This window comes from Triturus cristatus, chromosome 5_2 (assembly GCF_964204655.1).
Source record: "Triturus cristatus chromosome 5_2, aTriCri1.1, whole genome shotgun sequence".
In the NCBI taxonomy this organism is placed as follows: domain Eukaryota; kingdom Metazoa; phylum Chordata; class Amphibia; order Caudata; family Salamandridae; genus Triturus; species Triturus cristatus.
Genome location: NC_140588.1, coordinates 341,299,314 through 341,322,651, shown reverse-complemented (window position 1 = coordinate 341,322,651; position 23,338 = coordinate 341,299,314). Strand labels below are relative to the sequence as shown.

The 23,338-nt window shown below is 44.4% G+C and overlaps 1 protein-coding gene across 3 annotated transcripts in view; it reads right to left on the bottom strand.

Annotated features, from left to right (window-relative positions):
* MYLK4 (myosin light chain kinase family member 4) overlaps positions 1–23,338 on the bottom strand; it is a 552,315-nt gene that overhangs the window by 157,846 nt on the left and 371,131 nt on the right. For 2 of the 3 annotated variants that reach the window (XM_085607135.1, XM_085607133.1), the window contains exon 3: positions 21,913–22,546. In XM_085607135.1, the coding sequence (XP_085463261.1) occupies positions 21,913–22,546 (634 nt within the window). The remainder of the gene's footprint in view (positions 1–21,912; positions 22,547–23,338) is intronic. The other variant, XM_085607134.1, reaches the window with a different exon arrangement.

Sequence of the window (23,338 nt, the reverse complement as noted above, 5' to 3'; positions counted from 1 at the left end):
TGAGGGACCTCTACAAAAATATTTGGGTCAACAGTCAGTCCCTGCCAAATATTGGGCAAGAATTGTCCTTGCTGAAGGGGGCGTGCTTGTTTAGCATAATGGAACTTTCAGCCACCTATCATTATTTGAGGAATCCAGACATCTAACCTCTTTTGTCACCCCTCTGACAGCTTGCAGATTCCTCCGCATGCCGTTTGGGCTCGCATCAGCGGTGGTGTGTTGCCAGCGGGTGATGATTAAGGTTTTGGAAGGAACTGACCAGGTGAAGATCTTTCAGGATGATATACTGGTGTATGGCAAGAATGAGGAGGATCATGGCAGGAAATTGTTTGAGGTGTTAGGTAGATTACAGGATTGTGGTTTGATGGTGAAGAGAGAGAAGTGATTTAGGGTGACAACAGTGTCGTACCTTGGTCACACCATCTACAGGGATTGTATTAGCCCAAAGCCTGATTTAGGTAAATCCATTGTGGATGCTCTAGAATTGTCCAACAAGGATGAGGCACATTAGTTACTTGGGTTGGCGTAACACTATCACAAATTTATTCAAACCTTTGCGAGTGTGGTTCAACCCATAAGACTACTTTTGAACAAGGGAGAAAGATTTGTATGGTCTGAGGAGTGCAGGGATGCTTTTAACATTGCAAAAAGGAGTATTGGTGGATTGCCCACGCTTGGACACTTTGATGTCTTCAAGAAAACAATGTTGACCACTGAACCCAGCTTAAAGGTTTGGGTGCGCTACTGTCCCAAATCCAAAAACGGGGAGGAAAAAGTGAGTGCGTTCACCTCTTCAGTTTTGAAGGGTGCTGAAGAGAATTATCCAGTCATTGAGAGGGAGGCTCTAGCATGTACATGGGGCATTTCACATTTTACAGGGTGTCATGGGTACAGGAGCAAGCTGTAACAAAGGCAGAGTGGTGTAAGGCGTCAGAGAATGATGAAGCTATGATCTCGCTTAAGGAGTTTGTTGAGAGAGGATGGCAAGAGAAAAACATCTAGGAACTGAAGTGGAGGAGTACTGGACAGTGCGAGAGGAATTGACGATTGTGAAGAATTTTCTTTGTACAGGTGAAAGGCTGGAGCCACCGGAGGGGTTGCGGAATAAGAATTTAAATTTGGCACATGAAGGTCACTTGGGCAGAAATAATAGTAAGGCCCAGGTAAGAGAATGTTATTGGTGGCCGTCTATGGACCGTATGGTGTAAAGAGAGTCAAGGAATGCATACAGTGTGCATACTGTGACAAAAGCAAGCTGACCAGAATGGTTCCATTGTCACCTGTGCAGGTTCCTGAGTAATCATGGAGCAATGTGGCTATAGACATTGTGGTCACTTTTAATGCATTAGCTCAAGCGGACAGATTTGCTGTTATATTGGTGGACTACACCTCCAAGTGAATCCCAACTGACTGCATTAACGAGGTCAACACTCAGTGGCGGCTGCAGCAAAACAGAAGTGGGTCGGTGAGGGAGGGGGCGGGATGGGGAATTAGGGAAATAATAAGATTTTTTCTAAACCTACCTGTTCTGCCATCGACGCTGCAGTCCTCCACCGTGCTCCTCTTCTCTCCTGGTGGTGCCCCAGCAGACCCTAGAACACCAGCACAGACTCCCCACCCAATCCTGGCACTGCTCTCAATAGTATCAAAACAATGGCAGGATTGGTCTGAGCGGCTTGATTTGCCACTCAGACAGTGCCTGGGAGTCTGTGCTATTTCTCCAACCCAGCAGTGCAACACAGCTGGGTTGACGCAACCTAAGTGCACATGACGGTTTGGCTGGCCTAAGATGGCTGGCCAAACCGTCATGCGCACTTACAGTGCTGCACTTCTCCTCCCTTTCTGGCCAGGGAGTTTTTCTAAGTTTAATCCAAATTTAGAACACGTATCCATGATCATGTTTGCAACTGATATAGCATCCATTTCTTTTAAGGTTACAAATACAAGAAATTCTTCTCTATTTGCAGCTATGGTGCTACTTGTGTCTACAAAACGTACTCCAAGTAACATCAATCCATTTGAAATATTGACTAAGGGCCTTATTACAAGTTTGAAGGTCCATGAACCGCTGTACTCATGATCGTGGTCCAAACGCAGCGTGCTCGGAGGTCTGATTGCTGTATTACGAGATGGGCGAATTGCATTTAGAAAAAACACGGATGAACCACCGACACCGCCAGCACACCACAGACGCAGTCAGGGAAAAGCAGCTGCCATAGGGTGGTGCACAGAACTTTAACTGCCATCCATTTTATGAGTTGGCTTTTCCACAAACTGACCACAGCGGTGAGACCACCAGCTTCAAGTCAGCAGAAACAAAGGATTTGGAGTGCAGACCCTTTCTTGTTCTTTCTGTCAGAGTTTGACGTGGATCCCTTTCTTCAGGTCCTCTCTTCACAGCAGTATCTTCACCCCGAGGATTACATCCCTGTTTGCAGCAATATACAGGTGAGTCCTTTTTGTACCATATACCCATTGCCTGGACTGCCTACATATGGACCAGACTCCGGCAATGGGTATGTAGTATTTTCCACATGCATCATGCATATGTGTGCATCTGACACATTTGCAGTCGAAATGCTCACACAGGCAAAGATACACATGGAAAAGTAATCACCACCGCTGCAAAATCTCCACAGACACATAGCAGGCACCGCAGTAAACTTGTAATATGGACTCCTGGTGGCTGTGGTGTTCGGGCGGGCGGGCGACTGCCAAATGCTTATTAAGGCCTTAAGGGTACTAGGTCTTCTCTTAATGTTTCTCCACATAATGTAATCAATTCATTTTCAACTCAAACTGATGTATAATGTGCATTAACTGGTGCATTTTCCAGATGGTTCTTTAGGATCACATCTCCTGCTTCAATGCAAAATTGGTACAGACTTTGCAAGCTTCTGGTTCTACTTTGTTTCCTACATAAAGCAATGTCATGTATGCCACAAAATAAGATAGTAGACAAAATTGGAAATACATTTTTCGGATTTTCTTCCACTTGCCTTTTCACAGCACTGTCTATTTGGCAAACAATACTTGTTTCTGGTTTCTTTCTTATCACCAAAAAGTGAGTTTCATCCACTTGTGCATTTTTTATGCCAAGATGATTAAACATGGTTGCATGCACTTTCATGGAAATCTTTATATTTAGTGAAAGGTGTAGTTATGAATGCTCCCCATGATGAACTGGCTGTGGAAAAACTGCAATACTTGCAAAAATCACCTTTCAATTGTGGAGAGTGGCTATGCCATGGTGAATATTGATTAATCCAAATATAATGGAAACAGCATGGTCCACCTTAACCCTTCTTGAAGTCATACTTTTCTGGTGGGTGTACATATTTATTGATAGATTGAAATTAAAATCCTCTGTTCAGTTTTGTTTGATGAATTAAAATATAATCCAATATCATTTACATGAGCATCAACATCATGTCTACTTTCTGTTGGAGCTGAAACTGGACCTGCAGAACTGCTTGAGCTTGGTTCTTCTACCTCCTGATTGCCAAGTCTAAATTCTTTTCTTGCTTCCTTATCAGATTCTAAATCATCCAATATTCATTTTGAAAAAAAATTGCGGATGTTCATTTCTAAAAAGAAATGGGGATCATTAAATACTCTACTCATCACCGGGCTGTATTGAATAAACTGTGAGTTCTAGATGAGCTGCAGAGAGTTGAAAAACCCCTTTAAATTTCTCCTGCAAGGAGAACCAAGCTTTCCTTGCATAATGCATAGTTATATTGGTAAAATGAGAAATGTGCACTTCAAATAAAACACACCTACAATGCACTATTTATTGAATACAGCCCTATGTGTAGGCAGTAATAGAAACTTGAAAAAGGAAAAGTGTATGTGTGAGGGTACATATACACACACTGAGACCCGTAATGTATATATATATACAAAACGCGTATTCCCTATGCAATTTCCCATAGGATCTGTTGTCGCAGCTACAGCCCGAATCGCTGAACGGAATGACACCAAATTTGGCAAAGAGGTAGTCCTCAGTTCGGACTCGTGCCTTTTGCATATATGGTGTGAATCTGTTCAGTAGTTCCTGAGAAAATTAGGTTAAAAAAGTTAGTGATATCTTTGGCCGCGGAGGATCCGCGGACCGTACCCGCACCGTAAGCGCACCCTCCCCGAACCGAGCGCGCACCCTCCCGATCGCGCGCAGAATGCTAATTGGCTGTCGAGTGTCTCTCTACATTCGAAACCAGGAACTGTTGGCGGCCATTTTCTGCCTCGGTAGAAGCGAGGCTGAAGAAGCAAGGGGAAAAAGTGTGTAAAACATATAAAGGGGGCAGAGTGGAAATACTCTGACCCTCTAGAGGTGCTTAGGGGGTCTCAGAAGGACCCTCTGGGGCCCCCTTTTTTTTAAACGGTGAAATGCGCGCACGGTGCGCGCATCCTATCGCGTTTGATGCACGGATTCTCTCGCGGTGGGTGCGTGGATCCAAAAACATGGCAAAAAAATATGTAAAATAAAGTTTTGCACATATAGTTAAAAAAATATTTTGAAAAAAATATGTTTGAAAAACCCATTAAGTTTAAATAGTATTTTTTAATTTTTAAAAGAATTCATTGAGAAAATTCATTTAAAAATGGTGATAAAAAAGTATTTTAAAAAAAATGTAATTAATGAAATGACACGCTGAATTTGAAAGATATAGAAATCCAATCAAAATCATTAAACATGATATCTTCAGAGATAAGTTATAGATAGGAATTAGCATTTAAAAAACCTTTGAAATTCACTGAAAAAACCATAGGTTTCATGCATGTTATAGTTAGGAATTGGCATTTAAAAAACCTTTGAAATTCACTGAAAAAACCATAGGTTTCAGGCACGTTATAGTTAGGAATTGGCATTTAAAAAACCTAAGAAATTCCCTGAAAAAACCATAGGTTTCAGGGGCGTTATAGTTAGCTGGACATTTCCCTCGTACAAAACTCTAGAAATTCCCCTGTTATAGTTAGTTCAGCTAAGTATAACTCGCGCCCCCGCAATGCACTGCTGATGACGTCACATATTACATCACTCATGAGATGGTCAGTGACATCACTGATGACATCTCAAATGACATCACTGATAACATCACTGATAACATCATCCATTGAGTATGTGTTTCTGGCAGTTTTATTATGTTTAATATATATAGGTAAAGGCCTGTTGAAAAATAAGTGGGTGTACAAGTGTGTGAATGGATGATTTTCTAGGTGCGTAACTGAGTCTATAAGTGAGTCATTAAATGTATCTTACTGCAGACTAGTGACTAAACTGTGTGAATGTCTGTATGTGTCTGTGTGTTGGTGTATAAGTGGCTGCATCGTTTTGTGAATAGCTATATGAGTGTCTATATGGGTTATTGATTGGTTGTCTGAGTATCTGTATGGGTGCCTGAGTGTTTGTGTGGGTAGGGTGTGTGTGACTGTGACTAGATGTGTGAGTGGGTGATTCAGTGGGTGCATGTTTTTAAGAGTGCATCTGTGATGGACTGTATGGTTGGGTGAGTGTATGTATGGGTGTGTTAGTGATTGAATGTATATCTCAGTTGTACATGTGTCAGTAACTACATATGTGAAACGCAGTGTATATGTGTGTAAGAGTATATAACTATCTATATGTGAGAGTTTGTGATTTTGGGAGTGGCTGTATGCGCCATAGTGCAAGGAAATCTGTGTCATGTGCTGTTTGTTTTTCTGCAGGAAGACACAGAATGTGTTAGTATCTTTATGAGTAAGTGAACTTGAGTGTTTTTAACTGTATAGGTGAGTAAATTTTACTATGATTAATTATTTGCATGACTGACTAGATGTGTCAGTACCTCAATGGATGATTGGCGGTGTGTGAGTGTCTATATAGGTGTATAAATGCACAAAGTGACTGTAAGTATGAGTGACTGTACAGGTGAGTGAGTGGAGATGTATGTAGACCTAAAAGTCAATGAGTGGGTGAGTAGTTATTGGTATTGGAGTATCTATGGTTGTCAAAATGGCCGTCTGAAATTTTGAGTCGGTGTATCAAAGGTTATATTAGGGTGTGAGAAGATGCACTAATTTATCACATGGATGACGTCATCAGTGATGTCATCAGTGATGTCATTTGAGATGTCATCAGTGATGTCATCAGTGATGTCACTGACCATGTCATGAGTGATGTAATATGTGACGTCATCAGCAGTGCATTGCGGGGGCGCAAGTTGCAGTTAGCTGAAATAACTATAACAGGGGAATTTCTAGGGTTTTGTACGAGGGAAATGTCCAGCTAACTATAACGCCCCTGAAACCTATGGTTTTTTCAGTGAATTTCTAAGGCTTTTTAAATGCCAATTCCTAACTATAACGTGCCTGAAACCTATGGTTTTTTCAGTATATATATATATATATATATATATATATATATATATATATATATATATATATATATATATATATATATATATATATACTGTAGTTCCAGATTTCACTTGCCACAGCACCGGATTGCACACACAGCTATTGCCACAGTACCAGATTGCCCCCAAAATACTTGACACAGCACCAGATGTAAACCCACAGCACCTGCCTTGGCACTGGATGGCATCCACGTCACCAGATATAATCCCACATTACCATGTATAACCCCACAACACCAGATGTAACCCCCCATGGCACAAGATATAAAAACCCACAGCTTTCTCCTGCTTTTGCCTTGTTTTTACTGCTTTTTCCTTCCACTCCCTCTATTTTTCTGAGTGTTTTCTCCTGCTTTTGCCTCGTTTTCCACTGCTTTCTTTTTCCTTTTCCACGTTTTTCTGAGTGCTTTCCCTTGTTTTTCACTGCTTCTCCTTGCCTTTTCCTCAACAGCGCAGGGTATCATTTCTAAGCTTCCCAACCTGAGGTAACCTCCTACAAAAAAGCTTACAGTAAAAAAAAAGAAGCACTATTATGAAGCAAATGCTGGCCGAGTCATACTCATATCACTTCTCAGTTTCTCTTTCTCTTAATTGCTTTCTACTGCTCTTTGTTCCTCGCTCTTTTGTTTAGCCACCGAGTCTCACTGCGTTTCTCCCTCCTTTGTTCTTTTTCGCTGTCGCACTTTACTTTTTCTCTCTTATTTTTTCTATCACGTGCTCCTTCTTTATCCATCTTTCTCTTTTTATCCATGCTCCTTTGTCTCGATTTTGCTCTATCTATTTCACTTTTACTTGCTCTCGCTTGCTCTCTCTCACCCATGCTCTGCCTTGCTGTATCTTGTTTATCTCTTTCTCTGCATATTTCTCCCTTTTTCATTCTTTCTCACTCTATCGCAGTATCACACAGCTTTAGGAGCCATAGCTATGTGGCACCCACCCTCTGCACTGAAACGTGCCGCTGGTGATTTGCATGAGCGCAGCCTAATTTTTAAATTGCCAGTGCCAGGAAGCAAACTATGATGGAAGTTTGTTAAGATACAGCGGATCGGGTGCCAAAAAGCATTATGATCCACAGTGAACGAGTCCCGTGCAGAGTGCTGCTGCAGCGCACTACACACGCTGTTTCTTCTTCCCTGTCCTGTCTGTCTCTGAGGCGCAAGCCTGCACACTATGCTGGGGGCTGGCGAACTTCTGGAGGAGACTTAGGTCAGACGCATGTTGGTCCAATACGGGACACATGAGGAGGCTTCTGCATGGTAGGAAGAGACCGGCTATGTACTCGCACTGTCACTGGTAGCGCTCAACTACCAATGACAGTAGTAGCTGCTTGTCACCAGGACTAATCCCCCCACCCATGACCTGGACTATTTTTGGCACAGTACTAGTAGTGCAGCATAACACTACGCAGCACTTTCTAAATTCACCAGGCAGCCAGTGAGTGACCCTGCAGCGTGTGATGCTTTTTCCAGCACAATGGGAAAAATGTAGCTTGCTTGAAATGGAAATCTCCCAATCTAATTAAATCTGGGGTGGGGAGGAGCCCCCACCTGCGGACGCCCATGGCTAACATTCAGATGTGAACCTCTAGTCATTCCCAAGGCCTGTGTTGTGGTTCTATCAGATTTGGTTTTGCTTCTAATGTGACAGACTGCTTTCTAGAGGAAGGGCAGGACAGAGGAGGGGGGACTTCAAAAGGAAGCAGATCTCCAACACAAGCTTTAAAAGATCAGATGCTAAATCCCTTTTGTCTGGAAATAGATTATAGCACAGGTAGCTCAAGGCCCCCAAAATTGTCAACTGTCATGCAGCCAGTTGGGCTGTCTTTCGAGGAGGAGAAGCTCTGCAAGAGTTCTAACTGTGACCAGTACTTAGGGCCAAGGTCTGCCAGTCTTCAAGCAGGGTGAGTGGACATTACCCAGGGAAATCCAAGACCTTCTGCCTTAGAACCCAGAGCATCAGCGCATACCTGCTTGCCAAGACCAGTGTGCCCTGTGATGTAAAGGAGCATGCTTGAAGGGAGCAAGGTTCAGTGGGATATCCTGGCAAGTGGATCCCCAGTGTGAGGTGTGTAGAGGTGCCTGCTGCACCGATCAGGCTGCTGCCTGTGTGCAGATTAAAGTCACCGATCCTGTATGCCAGTGGAGACTACCTCCAAATTAGCAGTATCAGCAATGATTGGGCCATCGCCCGTGTGCAGGGTAAAGTGAGCAACTCTTATGACAGAGGGGGCCACCATTAAGATGGGATTACTTCTGTACCATTTGGGCCAGCATCCATGTGCAGATTGAAGTCACAACCCTGTATGCTAGAGGGGGCAGCCATGAAGAGTGCATTACTGCTGTGTTGAACGTGGCCGTAAACCCATGTGTGGAGCAAAGTTCATAACTCCATATGTCAGAGAGGGGCCGCCATGAAAATCAAGGATCATTGACTGGTTCTGCCGACTTTGAACACCATGGTGACCTGTGCATGCCCAAACCTCGACTAAAGGATCCATCCCCAAAAGATGGTCTCCCAACCTGCAAGAAGAATCAGAGGATCTTACTGTGTCATCGGAGGAAGCACTCTTGATGAACAGCTGCTGTCCCGGCAAAGCCAAGAGTGCTATTCACCGTCAGAAGGTGCTGCAGCCTTCCACTATGGTCACTAGAAAAGTTCCAGGGGACTCCAATAGTGTAATCCCTGCCTGAGTGGGTAAGACTGATCGCAGGGCCAAAGGGCCCAAGGGAATATGTTCTGTCTCATAGCCCTTTAGCCGCTGGACCACCTTTGGCTTTGGAAGTGTCGGAAAAGCGGGACTCCTGAGATTCAGACTGCTAGTGGGGCCTAACCTGAATGCCACCTATCATGAAAGGGGAATAACCATTATCGTTAGAGAGAGAGAAATGAGATGAATACTAAAGTACTGACCTCAAGGGACTGTGTGGATTATATGTGTATGCCATGTTTTACTGTCTGAGCGCATTGGCCGTCATGAACACTAACTGCCTGGGACTACGGGTATCGGGAGGAGCGATGAGACGAGTACACTGTCGGGAACCACAATTCCCAGCAAGACTTGCGATACCGACGTCACATGTTAGTGTGCGTGTGCCGTCAGAATGGACGATGAAGCCGTTTGCACTTCAAGCAGCACTGCCGATTATTTTGGATTACTGGCATCTGGGACCCGCTGCGGACAGGCATGGTCGGGGAAGGGTGCTCTTTGCACCAATTCTTTTCTCTGGGAGTCTTGTTCACGTTGGAACCATAAGTCCCGTGTCTTGCTGTTGTCGGGAGCGTTGCGCCATTCCCCTCCGTTGGCGAGTCTGCCTTGTTGCCGGCTCTTGCAAAGGGGAACTTGTCTAGTCCCGCGGATGCTTTGGCTGCCATGTATCGCTCTCCGGTGAGAGCGCTGATTAATTCTCCTCCGTTGGAGAGTCTGTTGTCCCGTGACTCCTGCAGAGGAGACTTTGTTAAGGACAGCGTCTGGCTGCCCCAATCCTCCTCTGTTGGCAAGTTTGTACCGTTACGGCTCATGCGGGAGAGGTATTTCATATACTGAAGGATAATCAACGAGAGAGTGCAATTAAGGAACTCTGGTGGTTCCATTACATCAAAAGGTTTCCACTCTTGGAATTTGTGGGATATTCTCTTGTCTGAGGATTCAGGAAGTGATTCTTCACTGATACTTCTATGCAGCAACTTCCTTTCAAATATGTAATGATTTTCTTTTGATAACATGGATATGTTTTGCTATGATTATTCGGAGATGCACTACGGAAAATTAACATGGGCTGATATTATTTGTGTACAATAACAGGGGATCAGTGGAGTGTTTCTGGATTGCTGGTTCAACTGGTCCCTGTGACCCAAAGCCCTAAACATGCGAGGGTAGGTGTGCTGAAAAACCTGCTCTTTTCATTGACCCAGTTTATGATAGCTGCCATACGACTCCATCTGCTTACGTGATGTGCTTCTTATCCTTCTCAGTACACTTGCTGGAGGCTGAAATGCCAGAAACCGGTCCTAGGAAGCTTGTTTCCGGTCCAGGGAAGACATGGCTTGGCAGTTCGGGCTGGACTGTTCCCATGAGGCACAGGGTCAGACTGATTTGCATATGGCCATGTCTGAACTGGGGTGGCAGAGTGGGCTAAACAACGGTGATGGATTAAACCCAGATCAGTTGACTGGGGGTGAGTGCTTGCAATGTTCAACACTCCGTCCATCATTTCTTTAGGTTTTTGCTTTGTTCGCCATAAGTTGGCAGGGTATGCTCAGACGTGAGTCCCTTGCTCACTTTGCCACTGGATTCATGCAAGCCTGGCTGAAGACGGCTGAAATGCCAGAAACCGGTCCTAGGAAGCTTGTTTCCGGTCCAGGGAAGACATGGCTTGGCAGTTCGGGCTGGACTGTTCCCATGAGGCACAGGGTCAGACTGATTTGCATATGGCCATGTCTGAACTGGGGTGGCAGAGTGGGCTAAAGAACGGTGATGGATTAAACCCAGATCAGTTGACTGGGGGTGAGTGCTTGATATGTTCAACACTCCGTCCATCATTTCCTTTGGTTTTTGCTTTGTTCGCCATAAGTTGGTAGGGTATGCTCAGACGTGAGTCCCTTGCTCACTGTGCCACTGGATTCAAGCAAGCCTGGCTGAAGACGGCTGAAATGCCAGAAACCGGTCCTAGAAAGCTTGTTTCCGGTCCAGGGAAGACATGGCTTGGCAGTTCGGGCTGGACTGTTCCCATGAGGCACAGGGTCAGACTGAATTGCATATGGCCATGTCTGAACTGGGGTGGCAGAGTGGGCTAAAGAACGGTGATGGATTAAACCCAGATCAGTTGACTGGGGGTGAGTGCTTGCAATGTTCAACACTCCGTCCATCATTTCCTTTGGTTTTTGCTTTGTTCGCCATAAGTTGGCAGGGTATGCTCAGACGTGAGTCCCTTGCTCACTTTGACACTGGATTAAAGCAAGCCTGGCTGAAGACGGCTGAAATGCCAGAAACCGGTCCTAGGAAGCTTGTTTCCGGTCCAGGGAAGACATGGCTTTGCAGTTCGGGCTGGACTGTTCCCATGAGGCACAGGGTCAGACTGATTTGCATATGGCCATGTCTGAACTGGGGTGGCAGAGTGGGCTAAAGAACGGTGATGGATTAAACCCAGATCAGTTGACTGGGGGTGAGTGATTGCAATGTTCAACACTCCGTCTATCATTTCCTTTGGTTTTTGCTTTGTTCGCCATAAGTTGGCAGGGTATGCTCAGACGTGAGTCCCTTGCTCACTTTGCCACTGGATTCAAGCAAGCCTGGCTGAAGACGGCTGAAATGCCAGAAACCGGTCCTAGGAAGCTTGTTTCCGGTCCAGGGAAGACATGGCTTGGCAGTTCGGGCTGGACTGTTCCCATGAGGCACAGGGTCAGACTGATTTGCATATGGCCATGTCTGAACTGGGGTGGCAGAGTGGGCTAAATAACGGTGATGGATTAAACCCAGATCAGTTGACTGGGGGTGAGTGCTTGCAATGTTCAACACTCCGTCCATCATTTCCTTTGGTTTTTGCTTTGTTCGCCATAAGTTGGCAGGGTATGCTCAGACGTGAGTCCCTTGCTCACTTTGCCACTGTATTCAAGCAAGCTTGGCTGAAGACGGCTGAAATGCCAGAAACCGGTCCTAGGAAGCTTGTTTCCGGTCCAGGGAAGACATGGCTTGGCAGTTCGGGCTGGACTGTTCCCATGAGGCACAGGGTCAGACTGATTTGCATATGGCCATGTCTGAACTGGGGTGGCAGAGTGGGCTAAAGAACGGTGATGGATTAAACCCAGATCAGTTGACTGGGGGTGAGTGCTTGATATGTTCAACACTCCGTCTATCATTTCCTTTGGTTTTTGCTTTGTTCGCCATAAGTTGGTAGGGTATGCTCAGACGTGAGTCCCTTGCTCACTGTGCCACTGGATTCAAGCAAGCCTGGCTGAAGACGGCTGAAATGCCAGAAACCGGTCCTAGGAAGCTTGTTTCCGGTCCAGGGAAGACATGGCTTGGCAGTTCGGGCTGGACTGTTCCCATGAGGCACAGGGTCAGACTGATTTGCATATGGCCATGTCTGAACTGGGGTGGCAGAGTGGGCTAAAAAACGGTGATGGATTAAACCCAGATCAGTTGACTGGGGGTGAGTGCTTGCAATGTTCAACACTCCGTCCATCATTTCCTTTGGTTTTTGCTTTGTTCGCCATAAGTTGGCAGGGTATGCTCAGACGTGAGTCCCTTGCTCACTTTGCCACTGGATTCAAGCAAGCCTGGCTGAAGACGGCTGAAATGCCAGAAACCGGTCCTAGGAAGCTTGTTTCCGGTCCAGGGAAGACATGGCTTGGCAGTTCGGGCTGGACTGTTCCCATGAGGCACAGGGTCAGACTGATTTGCATATGGCCATGTCTGAACTGGGGTGGCAGAGTGGGCTAAAGAACGGTGATGGATTAAACCCAGATCAGTTGACTGGGGGTGAGTGATTGCAATATTCAACACTCCGTCTATCATTTCCTTTGGTTTTTGCTTTGTTCGCCATAAGTTGGCAGGGTATGCTCAGACGTGAGTCCCTTGCTCACTTTGCCACTGGATTCAAGCAAGCCTGGCTGAAGACGGCTGAAATGCCAGAAACCGGTCCTAGGAAGCTTGTTTCCGGTCCAGGGAAGACATGGCTTGGCAGTTCGGGCTGGACTGTTCCCATGAGGCACAGGGTCAGACTTATTTGCATATGGCCATGTCTGAACTGGGGTGGCAGAGTGGGCTAAAGAACGGTGATGGATTAAACCCAGATCAGTTGACTGGGGGTGAGTGCTTGCAATGTTCAACACTCCGTCCATCATTTCCTTTGGTTTTTGCTTTGTTCGCCATAAGTTGGCAGGGTATGCTCAGGCGTGAGTCCCTTGCTCACTTTGCCACTGGATTCAAGCAAGCCTGGCTGAAGACGGCTGAAATACCAGAAACCGGTCCTAGGAAGCTTGTTTCCGGTCCAGGGAAGACATGGCTTGGCAGTTCGGGCTGGACTGTTCCCATGAGGCACAGGGTCAGACTGATTTGCATATGGCCATGTCTGAACTGGGGTGGCAGAATGGGCTAAAGAACGGTGATGGATTAAACCCAGATCAGTTGACTGGGGGTGAGTGCTTGCAATGTTCAACACTCCGTCCATCATTTCCTTTGGTTTTGGCCTGATAACGTACTCTAGCATATTCTTAAAGATGAATTGAGTTCTTCTCTTTACAGGTAGCTCGATATATCTATATATTGCACATCTATCCATTGTTACCCAGTTGAGTTGTATTGCCCGTTTTATCTTAGCATAGTGTATGTTTATATTTATTTATTTCTATTTACAGATCTCCTTCCCTGCCGTTCCCTACCTTTTCTTCCCCCACTTGATCACTTCAAAAGTCTGTGCTACAACAGCAATTCAGACTTGAGGTTATTGAGGGGTGGACTCCTCTGAGCATCAACACGACCCTGAGGATAAGTCTAACCAGGACATTTACTTTGTGTTCACATATAAATAATCCTTTTTTCATAAAAGCAAGTATTTGACTGGACAATCATTTATTGCTGATATTGAACATATTTTGAGTTGTGGGCCTGTATTTATCCGCCTGCATCTACTTTCCCTCCAAGAAGCCTTGGACTGCTTGACCCACGCTACTACTGACAGTCAATTGCTGAAGGGGTACTTGGCCCAGTTTCTTAGGACCCATAGTAAGTCAGGCCCTGGGACATCACAAGTAAAAGGCCTCATCCCCCACAGTTGGGCACAGTAGCCTATCCTTGCGCTGTGACCCTCTGAAAGAGGTTCTGACATTCACTGAACATGCAATGCAGGGAGGAACCACATTTTCTGAGCTGAGTTGCACAAGGGTAAAAACACAGAGTGATATCTACTAAAATTGGACTGCAGCTGCTGTCATCCCGATTGCGCTATTTAGACTTTCTTGTGTGATGCAAAGCCTCGCAGCATGGTCCAGAGTTGAGTGTGCGCTGTCTAGCATAGGATTTGTCCATAATGCAGATCCATCCAGTGCAAATTCAGCTACATCCAGTACAAATTCCCCTCCATAGACACCATTTAGAAGGATCCTCCGCATTGGATGTGTGCTGTACACTTCACATGGAATGCACATGTTCTTTGGATAAATTAAAACATTCTCTTTTGTTAACGCCTTCATTAAGATTGCGAAACCCAGTCTGGCAATCTTGGCTCAGGGTTTGCATCAAAACCTATGGGTGTTTGTGCTGATCTGCTCCAAGTAATGCACCAGTAATGCTCCCTTGACACAAAGTACTGTAAAGCAGTACAAAGCATTTTTTGCTCTGAGAAAAGGGCACCTTTACAGAGCAAAATACCTTTTGCATTGGAAATTAAAAACCCAAGGTGTTGCTTTGTGTCATTTTACAAAAGCGCAAAGCCTTAGTAAGAATGAGCCCAGAGGCCTTGAAAGACTTGAGATGGAATACATACAGAAGAAGGTATATCATCAGCAGCATGTTTGTTAAAAAATGCTATGTTTTTCTAAACTGTTCCACCAGTAAGCACAGGAAGATTCAATAATAAAGGCATGTTTACAGAGAGAAAAACTTCCAAGAGAAGGGATACAACAATTTCTTTGGGGTATTATTCTGAACCATGAATAGTGCTTGAACTGCGAAAGTATGGAATTATAATCACAACACTAAAGTTTGGCAAATGTGACAAACTTTGCAGGAAAAGTAATGATGTTTTTAACGTTATGAAGATGTACATTTTACCATCTTCTCAAACTTCATCTGCAGGTGGAATTACCAAAAAAACACATTTTGCAAGATATGTTACCTCTCCCAACCTGTAATTTTTAAGAATGTTCACACATTATCGTTTTATTTCGCCAACTTTAGGAAGGTAGCAATTTTTGTTGTAAAAATAGAAATTAATGTGGTCTAACTTTGGCTACTCTCCAAATTCTCAGATTTAGCCAGACTGCACCTGAGATTAGAGCAAAGTAAAGTTATCACAGAGGACTGACTAAGGCCGATGGAAGGTTTAGACACTAACCCGTCTTTAGAATACTTAGTTTCCAGCAGTGCTAAATTTGAGCCGGGGCTTTGCAAATGGGGCCCACCAGCACTCATTTTGTGAGAATCAGCGCTTATTTTTCCTCAACAGACTTTGATTCCGAGCAAGAGGCAGAAAAACATAAACTGGGGAATGATGGAGGAGGAGAAAGATGAAAAAACAGAGACAACGGACGACGGAAGCAGGAAGTTGTGACACTAGAGACACGGAGGTTGGCAGTCATGATACCAGAGGCTGACATTCATGAAAGCAGAGGGATAGAGGTAGACAGCCATGATACTAAAGATACAGAGACTGGCAGTGATGGCACTTGAGACTCACAGCCAGGCTACTAGAGACAGGGAGGCTTGGCAGTCATGACAGCAGAGTCTGGCAGCCACAATACTAGAAACAGGGAGGGAATCAGTCACAATACCATAGGCATGGGGACTGGCAATCGTAATACTATAATCATGGGGACAAGGAGTATGACAGTCACGATACGAGAAGCATGGGGACTGTCAATTACAATGCTACAAGCATGGAGGCAGGCGATCATGGTAGTAGCGACATGGAAGCTGGCAGTGATGATACCAGAAGCTGACAGTTGTGATACTAGGAACACTGAGTGTGGCAGTCATGTTTCTAGAGACAGGGAGGCTGACAGCCATGATCATACAAACAGAGAGGATCCTGTACCCAGTGATGATTCCATAGAAAAGGAAATAGTGACGTATCACTAACAAGAGGGGCTGACTCTGAGTCTTCACGTCAGAGGATGGGTGAAATGGCAGTCAACAGTGTAGCGTGAACCCCATAAGGAGGGGCAACTGGCAGTAAGGAGGAGTCCTGCACCGCACAGGAACACGCAGTCAGATTCCTGAGACAACTGAAGCGGGTACTCTGGAGCCCAGAGACAAGGGAGATATTGGCAATCAAGGTCCCAGAGACATTTTAAACTGGTAGTCAGGTTCCACGGGTGATGTATGCACAGAGTTTCTTTTTTACTCATATCTTACACTCACAGTTAATCTCGTGGCTGGGAACATCGTTCTGGTGAAAGACCTAGGAAATGTAGGCTCTGCAGACCTCCGACCAGCTCCTGGACTACAGGTCCCCCAGCGCAGAGGTGATCAAAGCCACTAAAGTGCAAAGCAGGCACAGGCATACCATGGCAGAGGCGCCGAGACTGGCAGCCCGACAAACAACAAAGGAAAAAAAGAAGTTTTGAAAAGTGAATTAAAAAAGCGGAGGTGGGGTGGACAAGGCAGAGTCCCAGCACAGCTAAAGAGTGAGGAAGAGCAGAGAGCAAAAGAGGAAGGAGCGACATTTTCCAGCACTATGTTTGCAAGCTTTAACAATTTACTTTATTGAAGTAGTCCCCAAAGGAACAAATAAACAGCTAAAGCATAAGGAAACTGTAGTAGGCCGGTGCTCCTAAATAGAAAACGGAAATTATGTATCGGGAGTGCCACCCAATAAGGAGGCACCAAAGAAGACCGACACAGGTGTGAACCAATGGTAAGCAGCGGACGGAATTTCCTCCTGTAGATTGATTTCAGCATGTCTTGCAGACAGTGTATGAGCGCTGCCTAGGTTCGACCTAAAAACGGTCCACCAGACTATAAAACAGACTCATAATTAATCAAAAAAACGGCCCACACACTAACCTCTCAGACCAGGCCTTCAGGCACTGCTGGATTACACTATAGGCCAGTCTAATCCTGGAAGGAGGGAGTGGCTGGTGGTGGATTAAAGAGGCATGATCTGGAAAAAAAACTACTCAGCCTTGGTATTTGGCAACCTGACCTCCAATAGCACTATCCGTGGGCTTCTGAGGAAACATTTGGGCCCTGGCATCCATTCATTTAGAGATTATTCAAAGCTTCAGCCTCTCCAAGTTACAAATCTTGGCTTCAAACCCCTTCAAGTGCATCAATCCTGTTCTGCAACATACCCACCTATGCCACTAAGCCGTTGCCCTACTTTTTAGTTTCGGTGGAGCAAGATGTGAGCCAGGCCAGGCTTTGCATCCTTGAGAACAGTGCTAACAATGGAAAATATTGTAATTTCTCCAAAAAACACATGCATTCCTTGTGTGCTGGAGTGCTGAAGTGCATAGCACACATCCAGTGCTGGGGATCCTTCAGAAATGTGACTATGCAGGGGAATTTGCACTGGACGCAGTGGAATTTGGGCTTGAGGGATGCAATCAGGTCAAATCCTATGCTAGACAAAGCACATCCACCTCTGCACCTAGTTTATCTTGTGCCATAGTACAGATTGCAAGGTCTAGGCAGTAAAAACCAAAGGAAATGATGGACGGAGTGTTGAACATTGCAAGCACTCACCCCCAGTCAACTGATCTGGGTTTAATCCATCACCGTTCTTTAGCCCACTCTGCCACCCCAGTTCAGACATGGCCATATGCAAATCAGTCTGACCCTGTGCCTCATGGGAACAGTCCAGCCTGAACTGCCAAGCCATGTCTTCCCTGGACCAGAATCAAGCTTCCTAGGACCGGTTTCTGGAATTTCAGCCGTCTTCAGCCAGGCTTGCTTGAATCCAGTGGCAAAGTGAGCAAGGGACTCACGTCTGAGCATACCCTGCCAACTTATGGCGAACAAAGCAAAAACCAAAGGAAATGATGGACGGAGTGTTGAACATTGCAAGCACTCACCCCCAGTCAACTGATCTGGGTTTAATCCATCACCGTTCTTTAGCCCACTCTGCCACCCCAGTTCAGACATGGCCATATGCAAATCAGTCTGACCCTGTGCCTCATGGGAACAGTCCAGCCTGAACTGCCAAGCCATGTCTTCCCTGGACCAGAATCAAGCTTCCTAGGACCGGTTTCTGGAATTTCAGCCGTCTTCAGCCAGGCTTGCTTGAATCCAGTGGCAAAGTGAGCAAGGGACTCACGTCTGAGCATACCCTGCCAACTTATGGCGAACAAAGCAAAAACCAAAGGAAATGATGGACGGAGTGTTGAACATTGCAAGCACTCACCCCCAGTCAACTGATCTGGGTTTAATCCATCACCGTTCTTTAGCCCACTCTGCCACCCCAGTTCAGACATGGCCATATGCAAATCAGTCTGACCCTGTGCCTCATGGGAACAGTCCAGCCTGAACTGCCAAGCCATGTCTTCCCTGGACCAGAATCAAGCTTCCTAGGACCGGTTTCTGGAATTCTAGGCAGTGCCAACTTAAGAATTTTACTATTTAATAGTTACCTACTTTTAGCTAATTAAAGTCTTCTTGTTGGCAAACACTAGTGAATTATACATTTAACCTTCTGAAACATTGGCAAGCACGTAAAGCAGCCGAAAGTTCAAACTGCCAGGCGTTCTCCAGTCAAAGATTACCAAAATTTGAATTTGCACTGAAAAGTACATTTTTGTGGGCTTTGAGCTGTATTTTTTTCTCATGACGCAACAACATTTTACATGAAGTTTAGTGTCTTAACAACTTATTTCACCGTTTGTAGCTAGGGTGACTCATTTATGTTTGGTGGACAATATGCACACAGCACATGAAATTTTAGCTCGTATATTCACAATCAAATATATCCCTCTTAAAACTTGCAGGTGAAATTCAATACTTTTCTTCTTAAAAGTCCTTCCCTTCCGCTTCTCTCCTCTCCACTTTCTAGATGGCTGGAGAGTTACTGCTGGTTCTACTAAGCAAGATAAATGAAAAGGGGAAAGAGACAGGAAAAAGACAGAGCGGTAAACTGGCAAAGATAAGGGTGTAGTGACAAAGGTTAGGTAGAGATAAAAGGAGGTAGACCTACAGATGCGAACGGGAGCTGGAGGATCTAAAAAAGAGAGAAATTAGGATAACTCAAAAGAAAGATTCAAGGAAGGGGAAAGAGAAAGAGGCGGATATAAAATTAGAGGCAGAGAGACAGAAAAGGTTTTAGAGTGAGGCTGAATGCTAAAGAAAGGGAGAAAAAATCTAAACTGCGGTAGGGGACAACAGGGCTGAGGTTGAGAGAAAGGTACAGTAGAGAGTGAGTTGGAGAGCAACATAGACAGAGAGAGGTAGATGAAGATAGGTAGTAAGCAAATATATTAAAGAGATGCAAGGTAGAGAGAGGGGACAACAAGTAGAAAGAGAGATGAAGTGAAAAGAGAAAAGAAGCGAGGTGGAGAACAAGATGTATGGTAGAGAAAGTGAGGTGAGGGTGAAACAGAGGTAGAGTGAGAGAGTGGTGATGTAGAGAAACAGGTGAGGCAAAGAGAGAGGTAGAGACAGGAAAGTGAGGTAAAAAGATTAATAAAGAGAAATAGGTAGAGAGAGAGGAGAGGAGAGCAAGTAAGCTCAAATACAAAAACAGGTATAGAGAGACAGAGCAAAAGAGATATATGGAGAGAGAATGTAATGACGAATAGAGAAAAACAGGTCCAGGAAGTGAAAGAGAAGTGTTGAAAAATGGGTTGATAGTAAGAGAAGTAGAGTAGCAGGAACAGAGGTACAAAAAGACAGGGCCCATAAAACGGAAAGGCAGGAAATAAATGGTAAGGTACACTGAGAGGTTAGATCATGAGAGAGAGGTCGAGGTGAAGTAGAGAGATATGAGGTAGTGAGAGAGATACGGGTAGAGAGGTGTGAGGTAGAGAACAGTGAGGTAGTGATAGAAGGGTAACAGAAGAGGACAGAGGGAGAGAAGGTATGGAGAGACAGAGAGGTTGGGTAAAAAGAAAACATGCTGAGAGAAGTGAAGGACATGGAGTAAAGATACAGGGAGGTGAGATGGAAATAGAGCAGTGATGTGCAGAGAGAGGGTTGAGTATAGAGAGAATTGATGTACAGACAGGAGATACAGAGAAAGAGGTGAAGAGGTAAGAACAGTGAGTGATAGAGGATTTAGATCATTACCGAGAGGTAGAGAGAGGTAGGTAGAGGAAGATTTATTGAAAAAAGAGGTGATGTAGACAGAGGTGAGGTGAAACGAGCAAAGATGGAGATAGAAGGTAGAGTCAGAGATGAACTGAGAAGTAAAGAAGGAGATAGGTAAAGAGAGAGGTGTGAGGTAGAATCGGTAAGGTGAAGTAATGAGAGAGATATGATAGAATTATAGGTGAGGTCGAGAAAGAGCGGTACAATGTGGGAGAGCAGTGACATAGACAAACAAAACAGCAGATAGAGAAGTGAAGCACAGAGGCTGGTGGTGATTTAGTGAACGGTGAAGTAGAGAGATTATATTCACAAAATAGGGAGGTAGAGAAAGAAGAGAAAGAGAGATAAAGTATAGAAGGTGATGTCGAAATAAAGGTTAAAGATTGAGAAATAGTAAATGTAGACAGACGGAGCTTAGAGTAAGTTAGAAGCTAATAGAGAAGTCGACAATGGTAAAAAGAGGTGAAAAAGGTTAGGAGACAGATATGATATAGAGAGAAAGGGGTGAGGAAGAGAAAGAGAGGGAGCTAGGTAGCGAGTAATGACATAGGGGTAGGTGGAGAGAGACAGGATCAGATGTAGAGGTAGACCGACAGCGTTTAATATAGAGAAAAAGAGGTAGAAACACAGCTAGAGAGAGAGAGAGAGATGCTTGAGCCTGTCCCAATCATTTTTACCTGGAGGGCCCTTGAAAGGTGGGGCCCTAAATAACTGTCTGCTTTGCCCAGGTCTTAAAAGGTACCTGGGGTTAGGTGTCTCTTTCTTTTATTTTACAGGTGTGCTTCACAGACCCTGCCTCAGCCTGCTTGTCTGGTTCACACAAGGGCAATTTCACAGAACGAGTGAGGCCACTCACTCATTCTCTTCTACACTCTGTTGGGAATCACTTATGTAGGACCCATTCACATGCTACGCAGTTTTCTGCCGCTAAAGCGGCGATTATTTTGCGCCGTTTCTTGATAATATGCCCCTTAGATTGCCAGGACCCCTTTATAATCATCACCCTTCAAAAAGCCATAGGGAAAGATTTCCTGTCAGCATCAAACGTTTGAAAAAACAGCAAAACCACCTACATACATTTAAAACAAAGCATATAAAAGCATTGTACATGTTGCTTTTTATCTATGTAGGTATTCTTTGTTCATTGCTGGTGTAATGTAAAAGAGACTAAATTATTTTATTCTTAGACTTACTACTAAAAAATATAGAAATGTGTGCAACACTGGTGAATGTATGGAAATCCATTGGCAATACTCAAGCTAAGAGGTGCAGAACAAAGGTCAGGGAGGCCAAATGTATGCAGCTCTTTCAGGAATACCATACACAATGGAATTGTCTTTAATTTGATTCACTACATTCATGTTTACTTTATGTGGATGTTCTAAAAAATCTGCATGGAATGGGTGATCCTAGATGTACAATGGGCGCCCACATTCTAGCTCCACTGACACAATTCTTCTATTACATTGACAGTGTGCTCTCCTTGATCACCCATATACACCGGCTACCAAAATTGATGAGAATACAATTCACTTTTTAATTTTTTTTCAACCTTACCTTTCAAGTAGCACTGTGCAGTTCTGAGGGCATCCTGCCACAATGGCAGCTGGTGAGGTCAACTCTTGGTCTTTGTCTTCTGCACTGGAATTGCTTTCTGTCTCTACTTCATCTGTATCAGCTATGTGGTCCTGGTCTTCCTCTAGTGATGCCTTACAATGTTCATTTTCATCTGACACCAGCACAGACTCTGATTCTTCCTCAGGAGCTGGAGTTGCACTGAGCTTACAGTCTGCTTGGTTTAAGTCTGTTTTTTTGTCTTCATCTTCTACCTTCTCCTGCTCTTCTCCATCCTCTTCCAATTCATCTTCTTCATCTCTGCTTTTCTCTTCTCCCACTACCACAGGTTTCTCAATCAATCCATCCTCTTCGTGAATGGCACTGAATGTTTCACTACTTGTATCTTCGTCTTTGTGGAGAATGTGTTCATCGGCGTCATCTGAAACAGATGTTGTGCTCTGTTCAACCAGGTTTGTTAAATGCACAGCTTCAACCTCATCCTTTGGCCCCAAGGGAAGAGGTCCCAGGCCGCTGCTCTCAAGCAGTGGATCAGTGGCCTTTTCTGCATTGGCTTTATTGAGTTTATGTATCTTTTCTTCATGAGAATTGGCTTGGTTCTTTTGGACAAATCGCTCTAAAGACAACAACAGGATAGCAAGCAGGTAGTGACATGGGTGATTAGTAAGAGCAGTCAAGCCATTACTTTAATGAAATGTTTTATTGACTAGTGTCAGCTCAGTTATAAAAAGCTAAGCGACCAAAGTCTATTAAAGCAATAGTAGTGCGTTTAATAAGCAGGGCTGTAGTAAGGAAAAGATGGAGGTTATTATTATAAAATTAGGGAAGTACACATGGAAATCTGAACATGAAAAAGTATATTTAGTTAAAGGAAAAACCAGGAAGCACTAAAAATAATACTTGGGTTCAATTCACAATTTTCCCCTGCTAAACAGAACTTGGTACACCATACTCATTGTAATCTAATTATACGGCATCTTTCTGAAAGCTGTTTTAACAGTTTTAACAGGTAACTTAAATTTTCCAATAATCATCTTGTCTTCATTCAGGAGGGCCCAGCTTTCCACCCTCTTCCTAACTACCCTCTGTCTTTCAAAGATAAAACTTTGTGACTGACACTTCCAGCTACGTTAGTACATAGGTTTTTATCCTGGGGCACGCAATGCCTATGAAGGGGGTCCACACCTGTTTAGAAAATTAAATGATATTAGCAGATTAATAAAATACATATAATGTAAAAAAAAAATTGCTTTGTAAATGTAAAGGAATTTGCAAAGTTGGTATTGTTAGCTTGAATCGTGGGAGCAGAGCAAGTACGGCAAATGGAATCTACTATGGATGATTTGGTGGTCTCAATTGAAGCACTGTTATGCACTGACAAAAACAGAGCCTGCATTAGGAGGAAAAA